General features: G+C 43.1%; 1 protein-coding gene across 1 annotated transcript in view; it reads left to right on the forward strand.

Moving 5' to 3' along the window:
- Nucleotides 1-18,025, forward strand: part of ANLN (anillin, actin binding protein) — a 207,525-nt gene that overhangs the window by 40,154 nt on the left and 149,346 nt on the right. The window contains 1 exon segment of the mRNA XM_069215555.1: nucleotides 2,161-2,434. Within this exon segment, the coding sequence (XP_069071656.1) occupies nucleotides 2,161-2,434 (274 nt within the window).

The following is an 18,025-nucleotide window of genomic DNA, read 5'->3' on the forward strand; positions in this document are numbered from 1 at the left end:
ATTACCTGAGGTTTGTACTCACTCCCTCAACTGTTACCCCAGTTTCTTACATGCAGGCAATAAAGTATTCATAGTTTTGCATCTTTTGATCTACATGCAGTGGTTTCGCACAGTTCATGGCCGCAGTTGCAGACTTTCTGCCACTTCAAAGGTACTTGCATTACCCATCTCTTCAAGAATGACTGGTGATGGGCTCCTCTTATCAAGACCTCCTTCCACTTCTTCGTCTTGCATCTTGGGAAACACCAGCGCATGTGGGAAACTCCTCATTGGTTCCTTCTCTGACACTATTCTAGAGGGCTTAAAGAAGGCTTCTCATTGCATTTAGTTTAGTCTGCAGATCTGTTTTGGGATTTTGGTGGTGCCAACTGGCTCTAGGGCTAAAGGATGGAGCTGAAGAGGTCTCTCAGCCCGTGTCTGAAAAAGAAGCACTCCAATACAGAAATCCACTTTTGTCTTAAGAGCATTGATTGATCTTCTGTTGGCAATGAATCCATTTCTGACACTGTAAACCTCGAACATGCGCTAAGTGGTTGCTATGCAAGCAAAATGTGCACTATGGGATGCCCTTCTTGACTACGGGTGCATATATTTCCATAAAATTGACTCCTTATAGAATGGCTGGGACCTACTCTGACCTCAATTTTTTTTTTTTAATGATCTGCATGTGATGCAGTTCCTGTTGTTTCACCAAAGTTGAGAAGCCATCTGTTATCCATGTAGATATTTCCTTTTCCTCTGCGGAAGGGAAATCAATGATCTACATGTATAAGAAACCAGCTGTGTTCTGTAAAAAGAAGCAAGTGAACCAACACCCTATAGGTATATGCTAAGCACTTTTTCCTTCGATGCTTGGTATTTTGACCGCCTTAGAGTGCTCCAGCCTCTCACCAGTTTGCCTGCCAGTTCATAGGAGGAGGTACCCAACTGTGGTTCAGTATGCCTCTGAATGTCAAGTAGAGTACCTGCCCTTTGCTCCTTGAATGGACAGGTTTCTAGGTTCTCTGGGTGATCTTTTCCCGAATTATTGGGGTGTTACTGCCTGGAAGTCCTTCCTAATTCCTCTTGTAAATCTTGTGACCATTAGTAGTGTTTCCCAGGGAAACCCACTAGACTTTCTGCTGCTTCCCAGAATAGCATTTCAAAGCCCTTCGTTCTGAAGGAATCTGTGTGCTTGCGGACTGAGCCAAAGTCTCATCTCTAGTTTTCATCTGTTGTTAATCTCTATGCATTTGTAAATCTCCTATGATACCTGCATGTACTTTCTGCAGACAGGGTCCAAAGGACATAAGCTCGCCACACATTTCTCATTTAGTCCAGGCCTTACTAAAGAGCTTCTCTCTCATGGTTTACTATCTGATTTCTAGCATAACTCTTCCTCCATGAAAGCCACACACCATCTCCGCTGTCTAGATATGCCTTTGTCTTTTGGTATTGTTGGGGAGGAAAGGGACTTGGATTATGTCAGCTTCTGAGTGTGTTCAAAATGGAAAGTTTTGGGCGTGGGTGGGACAGCTCTTCTGCTAGTGCTTTAAAGTTCTGAGTTGCAGACCTATGCTGTAGAAGATGCTCCAGTCTGTATCTAATTTGGATAATCATCAAAGCATTAAAAAGGAATATGGACTAGAGTTACTGCTTTAATCTTCGTTATTATTAAGGATGCTGCAAGCTTTTCTGTTCACATAGATACTCTAATACATTACATGTCTTTTTCTTATATGAGGCTCTGCTTTGACTTCTTAAGGTGGCTTTCTCAGCTTCCCCTCCCTTTTCCTACAACCCCCTTGTAGCAATCAGTTGTGTCTTACTTTTCTGCTGATTGTTGTATGGAAAGTAACTTATGCAACAGTTCTGAATTTCCTTGATTTATTTGTGACCATGGCACTTGAGATTTCATAGTGGGCCTGTTAGGAAGTAAAGTTTAATAACTGCTTTACATGTTTAACTTACCTGAGACCTTAACAGAAAAGCAGTGCTACTCGGGTGGGTAGTAAAACATTTTTACATCCATTTTTAGCTCAAATGTCAAACCTTCATAAATGGTGCTGTTAGTATAAATGTAGAGATTATGTAATATTTAGAATCCTGAAAATGTTGTTTAAACTGTGCAGTTACTGTTAATGCTTTCCAATCTAACTGTGCTCCTTTCTTCTCCTCTAGGGCGCAGTTCATTTAGATCGATCAGCCAGACCGACACACAAAGAAATACAGCTATCCAAAACGCAGCTGGACACAGTGGCTTGTGAGATAACCTCTGCCTCTAAAAAGGGTGAAGCTCTAAAGCCGCAGGCCATCAGGTCGTTGAACGTAAACCACAGCAGTCCAGTTGACATATCTAAACACATAGTGAAATCCACTTTAACACAACCAACTACTCCCAGGGATGATGTCCTGCAAAGAACTTTTGCTCAGCAGAACAAAACTACAACTCCAGGTAAAGTCCAAATGTGTTAATCAACATGAAATACATTGTCATTTAGAGACCTAGCAAATCTTTCCCACTTTATTTCCTCTTTCACAACAAAGGTTTTACATGTACCAAAACGTAGCTGGGGAAAATCAAGTTTATGACAATTACCTTTGGATAATTTAACCGCTGACTATTGTTTGTGTCTTTGTGTATATTTTGAGCAGAATGAATGTTGCCGTTAAAAATTAGTGATGTGGTTTCATGCTTTTCCCTTGGCACCATATATAGGATTTTGCTATAACCTAGCTATGTTTGTTTCGTTTTTTTTATTTTTATTTTATTGTCAAAACTCAGTGATGTTACTAGGTTTAAGCACTGTGAAATTACCTCTCCCCTCCCGCTATTGCACTGATTTTCTGCTTAGTAGTTGTGTTTTTTTTGGTGATTGTGTTTTCATCTTTTCATTCATGGGTATAAAGCTTAACAAGAACTATCTCCAGCAATCAAAAATAGTTTTTAATAGCCTTGTCTTAATCCATGTACTTTTTTGGATTTGATTATACGAATTGTGTACCACATTTTGCACTTCACATAAGCAAATATAGGATGAGAATCTACCTTTTTTTCAGGTTTAATGCATCTGTACAACAAGGCTCGTGTAGCTTTTTATGTAAAGATGCTGTGAAGATGTTTATTTTGTATATGCAATAAAATGGCTGTTAGAAATGGGGTTTTTTGTTGGCAGTCAGGTTGCCCTCTGTCCAAGCAAGAACCCTCACTCTAGTCAAGGTAAGTCACACACAATCCACAATCAGCCTGTGCCCACCCTCTGGTAGCATGGCACGAGCAGTCAGGCTTAACTTACAAGGCAATGTGTAAAGCATTTGTGCAATAAATCATACAATACCATAATATAACACCACAAAAATACATCACACAGTGTTTAGAAAAATATATAATATTTATCTGGGTATTTGCAGGTCAAAACGATCAAAGATGCAATATGAATTTGTAAAGATATCACTAAAAAGTGATATGAAGTGTCTTAAGTCTTTAAAAAGCAAACAAAGTCTCTTTCAAGCACAAAGTACCTGGTTTGGAGTGGAAAATCTCAGCAGATGGCCGCAGAAGAGGAGATGCATGGAAAAATGGAGTGTGCGTCGGTTACGCCCCTTCACACACTGACTTGCGTCGTTATTTTTCACTCGGGGAAGACGTGCGTCGTTTTCCAGCACGCGGACCGCTTCCTTCTATGGATCGCGGGGATTACCAGATGTCCTGGGTCTGTGCGTGGTTTCTCCTGCTTGTTTTCCGGCTGCGCGTCGTTCCGCGGGGCTGTGCATCGAAGTTTCGCTCTCACGGCAGGCGTCGCGTCGATTTCTCCTCTGGAAGTCGGGTGGCGTTGTCCTTGCAAGGCCGTGCGTCGAAGTTCCGGTCGTCCCGAAGGCATCGCGTTGGTGTACGGTGTTTTTATCGCCACGGAACAAGCTGTGCGTCAAATTTCGGCGCACGAAGAGTCCAAATGAAAAAGAGAAGTCTTTTTGGTCCTGAGACTTCAGGGAACAGGAGGCAAGCTCTATCCAAGCCCTTGAAGAGCACTTTCACAGCCAGACAAGAGTACAGCAGGGCAACAGCAAGGCAGCAGTCCTTTGTAGAAAGCAGTCAGGTGAGTCCTTTAGGCAGCCAGGCAGGTCTTCTTGGCAGGATGCAGGTTCTGGTTCCGGTTTCTTCTCCAGCAAGTGTCTGAGGTAGGGCAGAGGCCCTGTTTTATACTAAGTAGTGCCTTTGAAGTGGGGGTGACTTCAAAGAGTGTCTAAGAAATGCACCAAGCCCCCTTTCAGTTCAATCCTGTCTGCCAGAGTCCCAGTAGGGGGTGCGGCAGTCCTTTGTGTGAGGGCAGACCCTCCACCCTCCCAGCTCAGGAAGACCCATTCAAAATGCAGATGTATGCAAGTGAGGCTGAGTTCCCTGTGTTTGGGGTGTGTCTGAGTGAATGCACAAGGAGCTGTCAACTAAACCTAGCCAGACGTGGATTGAAGGGCACAGAAAGATTTAAGTGCAAAGAAATGCTCACTTTCTAAAGTGGCATTTCTAGAATAGTAATATTAAATCCGACTTCACCAGTCAGCAGGATTTTGTATTACCATTCTGGCCATACTAAATATGACCTTCCTGCTCCTTTCAGATCAGCAGCTGCCACTTCAACAGTGTATGAGGGCAGCCCCAATGTTAGCCTATGAAGGGAGCAGGCCTCACAGTAGTGTAAAAACGAATTTAGGAGTTTTACACTACCAGGACATATAACTACACAGGTACATGTCCTGCCTTTTACCCACACAGCACCCTGCTCTAGGGGTTACCTAGGGCACACATTAGGGGTGATTTATATGTAGAAAAAGGGGAGTTCTAGGCTTGGCAAGTACTTTTAAATGCCAAGTTGAAGTGGCAGTGAAACTGCACACACAGGCCTTGCAATGGCAGGCCTGAGACAAGGTTAAGGGGCTACTAAAGTGGGTGGCACAACCAGTGCTGCAGGCCCACTAGTAGTATTTAACCTACAGGCCCTAGGCACATATAGTGCACTCTACTAGGGACTTATAAGTAAATTAAATAGCCAATCATGGATAAACCAATCAGTAGTACAATTTACACAGAGAGCATATGCACTTTAGCACTGGTTAGCAGCGGTAAAGTGCCCAGAGGTCAAAAGCCAACAACAACAGGTCAGAAAAAAAATAGGAGGAAGGAAGCAAAAAGTTTGGGGATGACCCCGTCAAAAAGCCAGGTCCAACAATGGCGTTCTTTGTTTAAAACATAATTAACAAAGCATTAGGATGTTGAACAAAAATATCTCTAATTTAAGCCAAAGTTTGCAACTTACAAATATTTCAACATTGTTTTTAGGTCGCGCGTAAGCGTACAACCATAAGTATCTCTGTGGACTTAAAGCCACTCCCCCTGCTTCCTATTTGTTTTTCAGTGTCCTTTAAACACCCTGGCTTGCTAGTGGTCAGACCTAAATCTTTGTACCTCATTGTTCCCTTGTTCCTCCCACAGAGCAGGGGTTAAGTATAGTATATTTACACTGTGGTTCTTTATCTCTTGGTTTCATGGACTACATTATTAGTTCTTTCCTGCTTGTGCTACAGTGTGGGTACTTGTTCAGCTTCAGTGCCTGTATAATATTGCCTCTTCATGCCGCACCCTGTGTTGGCGCAGACTGACTTGTGTGTGTTGGGCATGGGCCAAACTCTGCTGCTTCTGCTTGTTTTGTGTTACTTGTTGCTTCCACAGGAAGCTTTAGTTTTGAAGTGCTGTGTTAATTAAGCAACTGATGTGTTTAATAGCAGTTTGAGGAAAGCAAGTCCGGTTGCCACAGAAGTCGAGACACAAACAAACCTTGCATGGCATGCTCCGGTTTTGGAGTGCTGTTAATAAACTGCTATTGAACCAGACTGCCCCTTCCGATCCTCCCACATGAGCTCTCCCCCTTGTGTTCCTGTGGTGGATGGTAGTGACTTGACGTGACCGGTGCCCCATGTTCACAATTGACTAGACTCATTTGATTGCCCCAAATCAAATTCCATTGAACCCCAACTTCAGTTCTGACTTTTTTTTTATGGTGCTTTCTACCTCCCAGACCCTGCCAGTGAGCCCCCGCCTCTTTAGCATCCAACCAGGCTGTCACGTTTTTTCAGCCATATGGTTTTGTATAGCGCAGACTTTTTATTTTTCCCTGCTTTCCTCACAAGATACCTTGGTGATCTTGATAAGAGATAATTACTGTTAAAGCCTAAATTGGCTTTACAGTTGTGCGATGCAGCTTCAGATTTTTATGTTGCTTCATACAAAAAATCCTCTTCCTGAATGCCATAGAAGTCGAGAAACATAAACAAACATTGCAAGGCAAGCTCCGATTTTGGAGCACAATGTTAATTAAACTGCCAAAACAGTTTTTACTGCGCTTGTGCTGCAGCAGCAAAGATTGCAACATATCACACACATTCACCAGGAGACTGGCTGCCTCTGAGCACCCTTTTATTGGAAACCACTGTAAGGAAATGCCTCCTTGGCATGGTTGCCCCCTGACTTTTTGCCTTTGCTGATGCTATGTTTACAATTGAAAGTGTGCTGAGGCCTGCTAACCAGGCCCCAGCACCAGTGTTCTTTCCCTAACCTGTACTTTTGTATCCACAATTGGCAGACCCTGGCATCCAGATAAGTCCCTTGTAACTGGTACTTCTAGTACCAAGGGCCCTGATGCCAAGGAAGGTCTCTAAGGGCTGCAGCATGTCTTATGCCACCCTGGAGACCTCTCACTCAGCACAGACACACTGCTTGCCAGCTTGTGTGTGCTAGTGAGGACAAAACGAGTAAGTCGACATGGCACTCCCCTCAGGGTGCCATGCCAGCCTCTCACTGCCTATGCAGTATAGGTAAGACACCCCTCTAGCAGGCCTTACAGCCCTAAGGCAGGGTGCACTATACCATAGGTGAGGGTACCAGTGCATGAGCATGGTACCCCTACAGTGTCTAAACAAAACCTTAGACATTGTAAGTGCAGGGTAGCCATAAGAGTATATGGTCTGGGAGTCTGTCAAGCACGAACTCCACAGCACCATAATGGCTACACTGAAAACTGGGAAGTTTGGTATCAAACTTCTCAGCACAATAAATGCACACTGATGCCAGTGTACATTTTATTGTAAAATACACCACAGAGGGCACCTTAGAGGTGCCCCCTGAAACTTAACCGACTGTCTGTGTAGGCTGACTAGTTCCAGCAGCCTGCCACACCAGAGACATGTTGCTGGCCCCATGGGGAGAGTGCCTTTGTCACTCTGAGGCCAGTAACAAAGCCTGCACTGGGTGGAGATGCTAACACCTCCCCCAGGCAGGAGCTGTGACACCTGGCGGTGAGCCTCAAAGGCTCACCCCTTTGTCACAGCCCAGCAGGGCACTCCAGCTTAGTGGAGTTGCCCGCCCCCTCCGGCCACGGCCCCCACTTTTGGCGGCAAGGCTGGAGGGAACAAAGAAAGCAACAAGGAGGAGTCACTGGCCAGTCAGGACAGCCCCTAAGGTGTCCTGAGCTGAAGTGACTCTAACTTTTAGAAATCCTCCATCTTGCAGATGGAGGATTCCCCCAATAGGGTTAGGATTGTGACCCCCTCCCCTTGGGAGGAGGCACAAAGAGGGTGTACCCACCCTCAGGGCTAGTAGCCATTGGCTACTAACCCCCCAGACCTAAACACGCCCTTAAATTTAGTATTTAAGGGCTACCCTGAACCCTAGAAAATTAGATTCCTGCAACTACAAGAAGAAGGACTGCCCAGCTGAAAACCCCTGCAGCGGAAGACTAGAAGACGACAACTGCCTTGGCTCCAGAAACTCACCGGCCTGTCTCCTGCCTTCCAAAGATCCTGCTCCAGCGACGCCTTCCAAAGGGACCAGCGACCTCGACTTCCTCTGAGGACTGCCCCTGCTTCGAAAAGACAAGAAACTCCCGAGGACAGCGGACCTGCTCCAAGAAAAGCTGCAACTTTGTTTCCAGCAGCTTTAAAGAACCCTGCAAGCTCCCCGCAAGAAGCGTGAGACTTGCAACACTGCACCCGGCGACCCCGACTCGGCTGGTGGCGATCCAACACCTCAGGAGGGACCCCAGGACTACTCTAAGACTGTGAGTACAAAAACCTGTCCCCCCTGAGCCCATACAGCGCCGCCTGCAGAGGGAATCCCGAGGCTTCCCCTGACCGCGACTCTTTGAATCCTAAGTCCCGACACCTGGGAGAGACCCTGCACCCGCAGCCCCCAGGACCTGAAGGACCGGACTTTCGCTGGAGGAGTGACCCCCAGGAGTCCCTCTCCCTTGACCAAGTGGAGGTTTCCCCGAGGAACCCCCCCCTTGCCTGCCTGCAGCGCTGAAGAGATCCCTAGATCTCCCATTGACTTCCATTACAAACCCGACGCTTGTTTCTACACTGCACCCGGCCGCCCCCGCGCTGCTGAGGGTGAAATTTCTGTGTGGGCTTGTGTCCCCCCCGGTGCCCTACAAAACCCCCCTGGTCTGCCCTCCGAAGACGCGGGTACTTACCTGCAAGCAGACCGGAACCGGGGCACCCCCTTCTCTCCATTCTAGCCTATGCGTTTTGGGCACCACTTTGAACTCTGCACCTGACCGGCCCTGAGCTGCTGGTGTGGTGACTTTGGGGTTGCTCTGAACCCCCAACGGTGGGCTACCTTGGACCAAGAACTAAGCCCTGTAAGTGTCTTACTTACCTGGTTAACCTAACAAATACTTACCTCCCCTAGGAACTGTGAAAATTGCACTAAGTGTCCACTTTTAAAACAGCTATTTGTGAATAACTTGAAAAGTATACATGCAATTTTGATGATTTGAAGTTCCTAAAGTACTTACCTGCAATACCTTTCGAATGAGATATTACATGTAGAATTTGAACCTGTGGTTCTTAAAATAAACTAAGAAAAGATATTTTTCTATATAAAAACCTATTGGCTGGATTTGTCTCTGAGTGTGTGTACCTCATTTATTGTCTATGTGTATGTACAACAAATGCTTAACACTACTCCTTGGATAAGCCTACTGCTCGACCACACTACCACAAAATAGAGCATTAGTATTATCTATTTTTACCACTATTTTACCTCTAAGGGGAACCCTTGGACTCTGTGCATGCTATTCCTTACTTTGAAATAGCACATACAGAGCCAACTTCCTACAACCACCACCAGCTGCTTTAAAACAGACCACCCCTCTCTTATCTGATGTGTTGAAAATGACCTGCCTCGTTTGTTGCCACAAAGGAGCACTGCTTGACCGCATTCTGACTTGCTTTTTTAATCCATTGACGTTCAAATCTATTTTTAATGTGTGAAATTTATGAAAGTATTGTAGGCTTTAAAAAGTCATAGTTTTCTTATGTGGATCTCCTCGCTTCCCACGTCCATGTAACCTTCTAATTACTGGAATTTCTATGCCAAGACTACGTGGTTGTATTAAGCTTATGTTTATAAAAATTGTGAGTTGCAGGCTACTTTCACTCAAAAGGTGTTTAGATATGTTTTTCTGAAGTACTGTAGAAGCAGGTTGATAACAGAATAATGTGTTGTTGTAAAATGGTGCTCTGTTATATGGTGTCTTTCTCTGTACCAAATCATATAATAAGTTGTGATTTTCACACGTTCTTAAATTTGTTTGCACTTGGCTAGTACACGTTCTTGCTTATTTGACTAGTACATGTTAGTGGTGGTGCTGCTGCTGCTGCTCACTAATTTTGACATCAAAATATCTGTCACAGATGCACAGTCCTCAGTTTGCTTAGCTCCTTAAACAGCCATTCTGCACTCTGCCAAGTTATCACTTCTGGAAAGTTTTCCATCACTGAGATGGAAAAGTGTCCTCTTTATCCGGGGCTCCAGACCATCGACAGGTTTGACCCCCCTCCCTTTAAGCCCTCCTGGCTCAGCTCTTCTGTTTTGAAAGGAGCAAGAAGCAGAGTTATCTGCGGCCTGTGAATTCTTGTCATTCCTGCCCTAGCCCTCCCTGCAGGAGCGGTGCACACACCGAGCAAGAGAGACTTTTGAAATCGGGGTTCTCCTGGTTTCCCCCAGGACTCATCTGCTAGTTCTCCTGGTTGCACAAGTTTTGTGCGGAATACGTTTTATATAGCTGCATGTCATTTGCTGCCAGTTTGCAGGCATCATGTAAAGTGCACCAATACCTTTGGTTTGAGTCCACACTATTAAAAAAAAAAAAAAAAAAAAGCTGCTTCTTACCTGGGCCATTAGCAAGGTTAAGGCTGCAGGTGAGCGTGTGCAAGCAGGGAGGATAGCCAATCTCACTCTTATAGGAGCACTAACACTAAAGGAATGTCTTTTTTAGCAGCATGTTATTAAACAGTACATTTTATACAGAACAACAAAACGTGCCACTTGTGCTTTAAAATATCACTGAGACATGTTAAGTTCTGGTGCTGCCCAGTATGTCCCAATGCTGTACGGTCTTTCCAAAAGGATTTGCCAAAGCCAATAGGTTTCAAAGGCGAGACCTATTGCCTATGCCAATTCTTGTTTTTATAAAGGTCTAAAAAAAATGTGTACAATATCCCTACAGTATCAAAAATGTAATAATCATTTAAAGGTGTATGCATAAAAGTTTACAGTCCTTTTGCAATTTTCTTTTAAAAGTGTAAATATAGGATTTTACAGACCTATTGGGGCCATTTTTAGTACTTTTTACCCTATCTGTTAAAATAGTGATTTTTGTAGCACTGGTTACGTATATATCTCTGTGATTGATTCACTTGCAGGTTATTGAGCCAAAATTTGACCTATGGTGCCTAACCTAGGCGATTGTTGCATGTTTGGTCAATTAAGAAGTGTGAATTTAATATTTCCCGGTGTGTGTTTCCAAAGGATATATTAGTGGTCAGTTGCAGTTTCCTACTACATTTGTCGTCTTTGCTTATTCCTCCACTTTATCATTCCCTTTTCAGTTCCACTCAACCTTTAGCTTCAAAGTAACCTGGAGACTTGTCATGCAGCAATTATTCTTTATCTCTGGATCTTTTATATTCACAAACATTAGTATATTTCTGGCTACATAAGCAAACCCAGATCTCAATTACATTAATAGCTTTTTAGTTTAAAAAAAAAAAAAAAACCTTTGTCAAGTCAGCACTCCTGTTGTAAACATTTCCCTTTCATTAAAAAAAAGTCAATTAATATACACTTTAACATTTTTGTATGAAAAAAAAAAAACATTGTGTTTCACTTTAAAAAGAATGTAGAGAAAGGGTATGCACAGGTGTCATGTTTTACATTGGTTACCTTTTGACATGGCTCCTTCGACGGATCAAGAACTCATAGACATAGCATTTGGTATTGAATTAGTTTGTTCTCATTTGTGAATGATGGGGCAATATAAACACCTTCACCTTTCTATTTTTAGTTTTCTCACAGATAAAATATGTTTTAATTATTTTGCTTCACTTTAAATTGTGATCCATCTCCTGTCTACATCAGTAATTTCTCTAAAATATCAGCCACCTTGTAAACCTTTATATCGGATATCCTTCTTGGAGTGTTTAAACGTTTTTATTTATGTGGGTTTTATATACCATTGACTGCACCAAGACGAAAACGTGGAAGTGAGAGGAAAGAAGGTTTACCGGAGCATCTTCCCCCAAGAACACAAAATGTAGCAACCTGTTTGTAATTGAGACGTATGGCCCTCATCCAGCTGTGGTGACATGCTTATTCCTGGGGTCCTCTCCTCTTCATGCCAGTTGGCACAAATCTTAAAGATCCATCTTTGTATGTAATTCCTTTCTACTTCGTTTTCCGAGCACCAGGGCACCTTAAGGTAATCACACACTCTACAGACTCATTATTATAAATCATGTCTTCCAAGAAGACATTGTGGGTTCGCTGACATGGAGCTCCTATTCAGAAGTGTCTAAGGTGGTGGGGAGGTAATTATCTGAGAAATAACGTTACCTAGTGTGTGACTTAGCAATTTATTCACAGTACCACTGATAAAATTAAAAATCACAACTTGTCAGTACCTTTTACAGTAGTATTGCCACAGCTTTGGGGTTGACATGTTTCAGATTAATTTAAGTCCTGATGGGTCAATGGCTTTCATCAGGCCTGGTATCCCAAAAAACCTTTCCCTACACTAAATGCTGTGTTGTGAGTGATGTAGGTGTACAAATACATAAATATTAATAAGAAAACAATTAATACTTGCAACTCCAGGCCGCCCTGTATCAGCAATTACCTATAAATACATAAGCAGAATAACACACATGTTAATATCTAGGAAACCAGGTCAATATAAAAAATCTGTTAATTATGTAAATACCCCTACCACATTAATGTGGAGGCTGCAAAACCCACTTGTGAAAAGCACCAAGTAGGCTGATGAATACCCCTACCACATTAATGTGGAGGCTGCAAAACCCACTTGTGAAAAGCACCAAGTAGGCTGATGACAGGCTAAACAGCAGCGCTACTGTCTCTTACTTCTGACCTGCTGAACAAAGTATAGGAAATATTTGTGTTTGAAAGATGGGAACTGCAGAGTACATCTTTGAAATCTATACAAGGCATCATGTAATTTTCCCACATCAGATCTCTGAGGAGATCCCCCCCCCCCTCCCCTTCCATTTTGAAGTTCATCTAAACTAACCAGGCATCAAACCACTTTTGACTGATCACTGAAAGAAGAAATTCTCCTTGTGAAGCAGAAGGAGGTTGCTGTTGAAACCAGCGGGGTGGGGCTGCAGGTACCTCACTGCACTTTTCATCTCTCTCTGCCACATCCTTTGGTAAGTTTCTATTAGTGCGCTAAGGGAGAGGGTGTTCAAGGGTTGCGGTCAACAAAATTCTGTGTGAAATCCCTGAATACTCTGCAGGACCAGGCACTGATTGTGATTAGGTGCCAGTGTTGGAGAAACCTTCACTCTCAGCCCTATCTTTACAAGGGGACAAAAGTGAAAACTCACCTCAAGCAGATGGTGCTGCCTTTTTGGACCTTCAGTGGAGATTGCTTCTGAAACCTCTATCTCAGGAATGGGAAAAAGGTATTCCACTTTTGCGAGGGTAACCTTCCTAATGAAACCCTGTCGGAGTGTCATGATGTAGATCCATGCTGACAGTCCCCTGCCTCACCTGGCCCCTCAGAACATTTACTGGGAAAATATTTCTTGAGGAAATACTGTAAGTATTCATAGATGGCTCATCAAAAATCCACACATGAGTGAATTGGCCAGTTTCTGAGGTAGCAATCCTCCCCATTTTAGGGTCTATGCAGAACAGAAGAAACCTGTGGTGGCACAATTAGTTTTGTTCATCATGCATAAGGATCCTTGCATTTTGCTAGTAAGAAAGTTGTGGTCTACCTGCCAGCCCACAGATGTCTTCCTCCCCCATCTCTAATATTGTAGTCAAAGACCCATGCATTTCCATGAGTTTTTCGAAATAGTTATGCCACAGTCTGTCAATACGGTTCTTGGGATCTCAAGTTTTACTTCCCAACAAATGTCTGCATTTGCAGATGTTTCTCTTTAATTACCATAGCTGTCCTCAATAGAAGCACCGAGGTACGCCGGTCACAGCCTAGATGTGATCTGCAGTCTTAAGGGGCATAATTTCCACTCAGATCATTAGCAGTCATTCATGGGGTCCTCATCGTACTAATACCCGCAATCTAGAGTAACCCCAGAACCCAACCCACATTCAAACTTTTCTTTTTGGTCTTCAGAACAGTGTGCTTCTGGAAACTGATGCAAGGACAGCAGACCCAAAGACCATAGGGCTTCTCTGGCAGCTGAGACGCACACCATTGATTTATGCACAATTGTTGCCTCAGATACTGACATAGGATTAGGATTGTAAATAACTTACCTTATCAGTGCTGTTCAATTCCTACCACCCTGTGTTTGTCTGGTGCCCATGATGGACCGGAACCATGCAGTGCAGCACATAAGCTGCTAGTTTTTACTGCCAGTCGGACACTGCACGGACTTGATTGAAAGAGGTTAGTGGTTTGAACATCACAATGATTTAGTCAGTTGAATTAGAAAGCTCATTGCTTTAAAAGCATTTTTGTCAATCTAAGAGGGAACATAACGGTTATACTGTTTGCTTTTTCTTATGGATAACTGCATTCTGTACAATAGAAGCTAATTCATGACTACTGCTAGTTTCAAACCCTATGCTCCATACAGACCAGCATAATTTGTGGAGCTTAAAAAATCTTCAAAAGCTCATGATTTATTCTTCTCAGCATCTTTGTTTCATAATACTTAGTGCAACTGCTGAGGGTAAGGGTAGGAAAGATAGTGTTTATTCTGAAGATCACATGCTGAAAGGTCTTAAGAACTTACATAAGCTTTCGACCTTTAGAGGCTGGTTCAAGTAGTCAGTACCATATTTGTTGGATAAAAAGTGTTGAGTCACAGTAAGCTCACACACTCTTTCACACACACTCTTTCACACACACACACACACACACACACACACACACACACACACACACACACTCTTTCCTGCCACACATTGTCCCACCCCCCTGGGTTGGAGCATTTTGTTAGCTATGACACGTACTGGAGAACGCATACATGCTGCCTTGTAGAGCTACGCAGGCTGTATTTGTATGCGTGTCCTAGAGATACCCACATCAGTTTTGATTTCATCATGATGCCTTCGTGCTTCCACTGAGTTAATAAGGTGAAAAGACCTTTTGGATCTGGAAAATAAAGAGAAAGGAGCAGAGTGCTGTGCACTCGTACTTTTTCTGTATCTTAACTGGGAACCTAATACAGTATGGTCCTCTCTTCACTCTCTCTTTGAGACTGCCAGGATATTTATTCAAGGATCTCTGTAGATATAGTGCATCCATCCTGATAGGCATGTAACAACCATTCGGGAAACATTTAGTCTCTTATTTACATCTGTCACTACTGTCCTTCATTTGGCTACAAGTCGGGACAGACTGTCTTGCGTTGTCCTTGTCACTTAGGAACCTCCAGCAATTTCTAGCGTTCTTTTTACCGCACTGATTGAACATGTTACTTGATTTGAGAATCTGACATTCCTTCCTATTGTGTGGGTTTCTCATTGGGACCAGTATAACAGAGTTCCATGACTAGAAACTGTAGCTTGCTACTAGGGTTTCTGGCAGATGGAAACAGGCTCCATTGCCCAGTTCAGCGTAGGAAGTGGGATCCCACCTGTTTCCTATATCATTCATTCATTCTGGTTACTATCCTTGAATTGGTCACAGAGATGTGGTTTCTTATTGACTCCTGTCCGCCTCAAGTATGGCCCCACGATGCACAGATGCTAAGGGTGGCCTTGGTAAATCATTTCAGCTAAAGTTCATATCAGGCTTTGGCTGATTTTGTTTCCACCTTCTCCCCCAGGTGCTCCTCCCTCCAGCCTTCAGTGAAATCCATCACACCATTCTCTCATTGACTAACTGCACTCCGAGCAGGTTAGAAAATGTTCTCCTCTTCAAGCAACCCCCTGCTGTCCCCCTAACCCCCCAATGAGGTGCTCAGAAGCAGATGGTGCTATTTTCTTTCAGCCTATGCCCAGTGCAAGCAGCTCCTGTCTGCCACTCAAGGAAGTATCAATGCCCCTAATTTTTCCCCCAAAAAAATGGAGTGGTTTGGGAGATGTGGAAACAGAGGGAGGGAGTGCATGAGAGGGAAATGCGAAAGGGGATGCGGTGTGCGCAGCTAAAAAATAAATAAAAAAATTGGCATAGGTGCTGGCCATGCCATTTTGCTGCTGTACATCATGGCTCCAAATAACTGCCAAAGCAAGAAACTCACAGGCAAGACTGGACAGTGTACTTGCCCTTCTGAAATCCCTCCTTAAGATCGCAAAACATCTTTTGTCAAGCATTCTTGAACATAAACGCAATATGGCATGGTGTTTAAAATTCATATATTTTGATGAGTACGCCTCACCTTTTCCAGTGAAGCTCTCAATGGCAGCTCATCATAATTTTATCAGTTTGAACACTTTATATAGTGTAGCCTGATCATGCTCTGGTGAAGGGGTGCTTGTCTTATGGAAGAGACTTCATCCAAAAGAGTTGGAGAGTTGCACACCTTATATGATGACCCTCATTTTGTATGTTCTGACAGCATACATTTCAGATGTGCTCCTTTTATTACCTTCTACCTTCAGTTTTGCTCAAAAGAATAGTCTTCAACTCAGTTTCCTCTTCTAAAATACAGAAAGGTTCCAAGATATAATTTCTTAAGAGCTATTAGCGTCTACTTATCTTATAAGGATAACAGCAGAAACTGTGCTGGGTAGTGGTGTACCTGTAAATCTAGAGGTCTGTGCTACTATCTCAGTAAAAATGCCTCCATTGATTTTACAATTTTATTGTGCCAAGGACTTAAGGCTACAAATTCCCAACTTGTTTAACGGTGTCACTGATAGCTTTTCATGCTACATAAAATGTGATGATTTTGAGTTAGTTATTGGAAGAGACACTTTTTTCCATTCTTTCATCTTTTGCTGTTTTTTTCTGAATATGTCAAAGCCTACCTTTCCTAAGGATATTTTGGGGACGTTTAGAGAGCTTCCCCTAGAACTTATTTCACCCATTGCTTACTATTGGCTTTGTTCTTTGTAACTCACATTTGCTTGGTGTCTATTTGCTGGTTGTATTTGTTTTAGGCTGTCCATCTTCAGTTCGTCCTTCCTATAGAAAAGGAATTGTTTACTGTATCCTTTGACCAGTATTCAATTTCTGTAATCAGGCCTTTAAACCTGTTCTTAACTTGTCACATTTGGTGTGCATTCAGAGACAGAGGTCAAATGTCAGTCTCTGCCTTCTGAAGGAGCTTGGAGTTTACTTTGCTTTCTTTGACTTCAAAGTGAGAGGATTTATGTGACAATATCATGTTGGCTAATGGGGTGAACGCATAAGGAAGACTGTTGGATGCAAATTTATTTTTATTTTTTTTATAACATCCAACAAAATTTAAATGCCTGTAAATGAATTGTGTAGGTATTTTCAGAATATACTACAATTAGCAAAAGCACAAATGAAGCACATTTGTTGGTAATCCTGAAGTATGGTGGACACAAATATTTTAATACGATCAAAACAAATGAACACACTAGGTGATGCAATTCCCACACATTAAGCGCTGTATAGTTTTATCTGCAAAAATGTATGTGCAAATGGTCATTTCAGTTAAAGATCTGTTATCTGTAATGGCAGTTTGCTGCTACATCATTTATACTCCACTTTACCCCACTCTACTCTACCTCACTTTACTCTGCTCCACTCCACTCTATGCCACTCTATTCTACTCTGCCCCACGGTACCTGGTTCCACTGCTCTTCCACTCTACACCACCCTGCTCTGCACAACTGCACTTCACACCAGTGCAAATTACATCTCTCTGCTATACACCTCTGCACTGTGCCACTCTTCTCCACTGCATTCTACTCTGTACCATTCTACGCCACTGCTCTCTGCCTCTAGTCTACTTTACACCACTGCACGCTATCCCACTCTCATCTGCGTTACACCACTGCACTCTATGCTACTTTAATTTACTTTACACCACTGCACTCTGTCACTAATTTACTTTATACCCTCACTCTGTGCCACTCCACCACTCCACTCTGCCACTTCCCTCTACTCTGTGCCGCTCTGCTTTGTGCAGCGCCACTTTGCAAAACTGCAATCTGCAAAGCCGTGCCACTGCACTCTGCACCACTCCCCTTTACGCTGTTCTGTGCCACTCCCTCTACTCCTCTGTGCCTCTGCCACTCTGCGCCTTCCACAGATGAATCTGCGGAAGGAATTGTGATAAGATATATATATATATATATATATATATATATATATATATATATATATATATATATATATTATTATTTTTTTTGCCAACTTTATTTTTTATTTTGACTGAATCTCCCAGATTCCACATCTCACTGCGCCTTTCCCTCTCAAGACGGTGTACCTTCAGACCCTTGTTTTGTAGTGTGCTGGCTTCTATGGCTTTGGCTGTCTGAACTGACGTATTAAACACATGATCCCTTTCAGTAGCTAGG

This window comes from Pleurodeles waltl, chromosome 2_1, assembly GCF_031143425.1.
Source record: "Pleurodeles waltl isolate 20211129_DDA chromosome 2_1, aPleWal1.hap1.20221129, whole genome shotgun sequence".
Taxonomy (NCBI): domain Eukaryota; kingdom Metazoa; phylum Chordata; class Amphibia; order Caudata; family Salamandridae; genus Pleurodeles; species Pleurodeles waltl.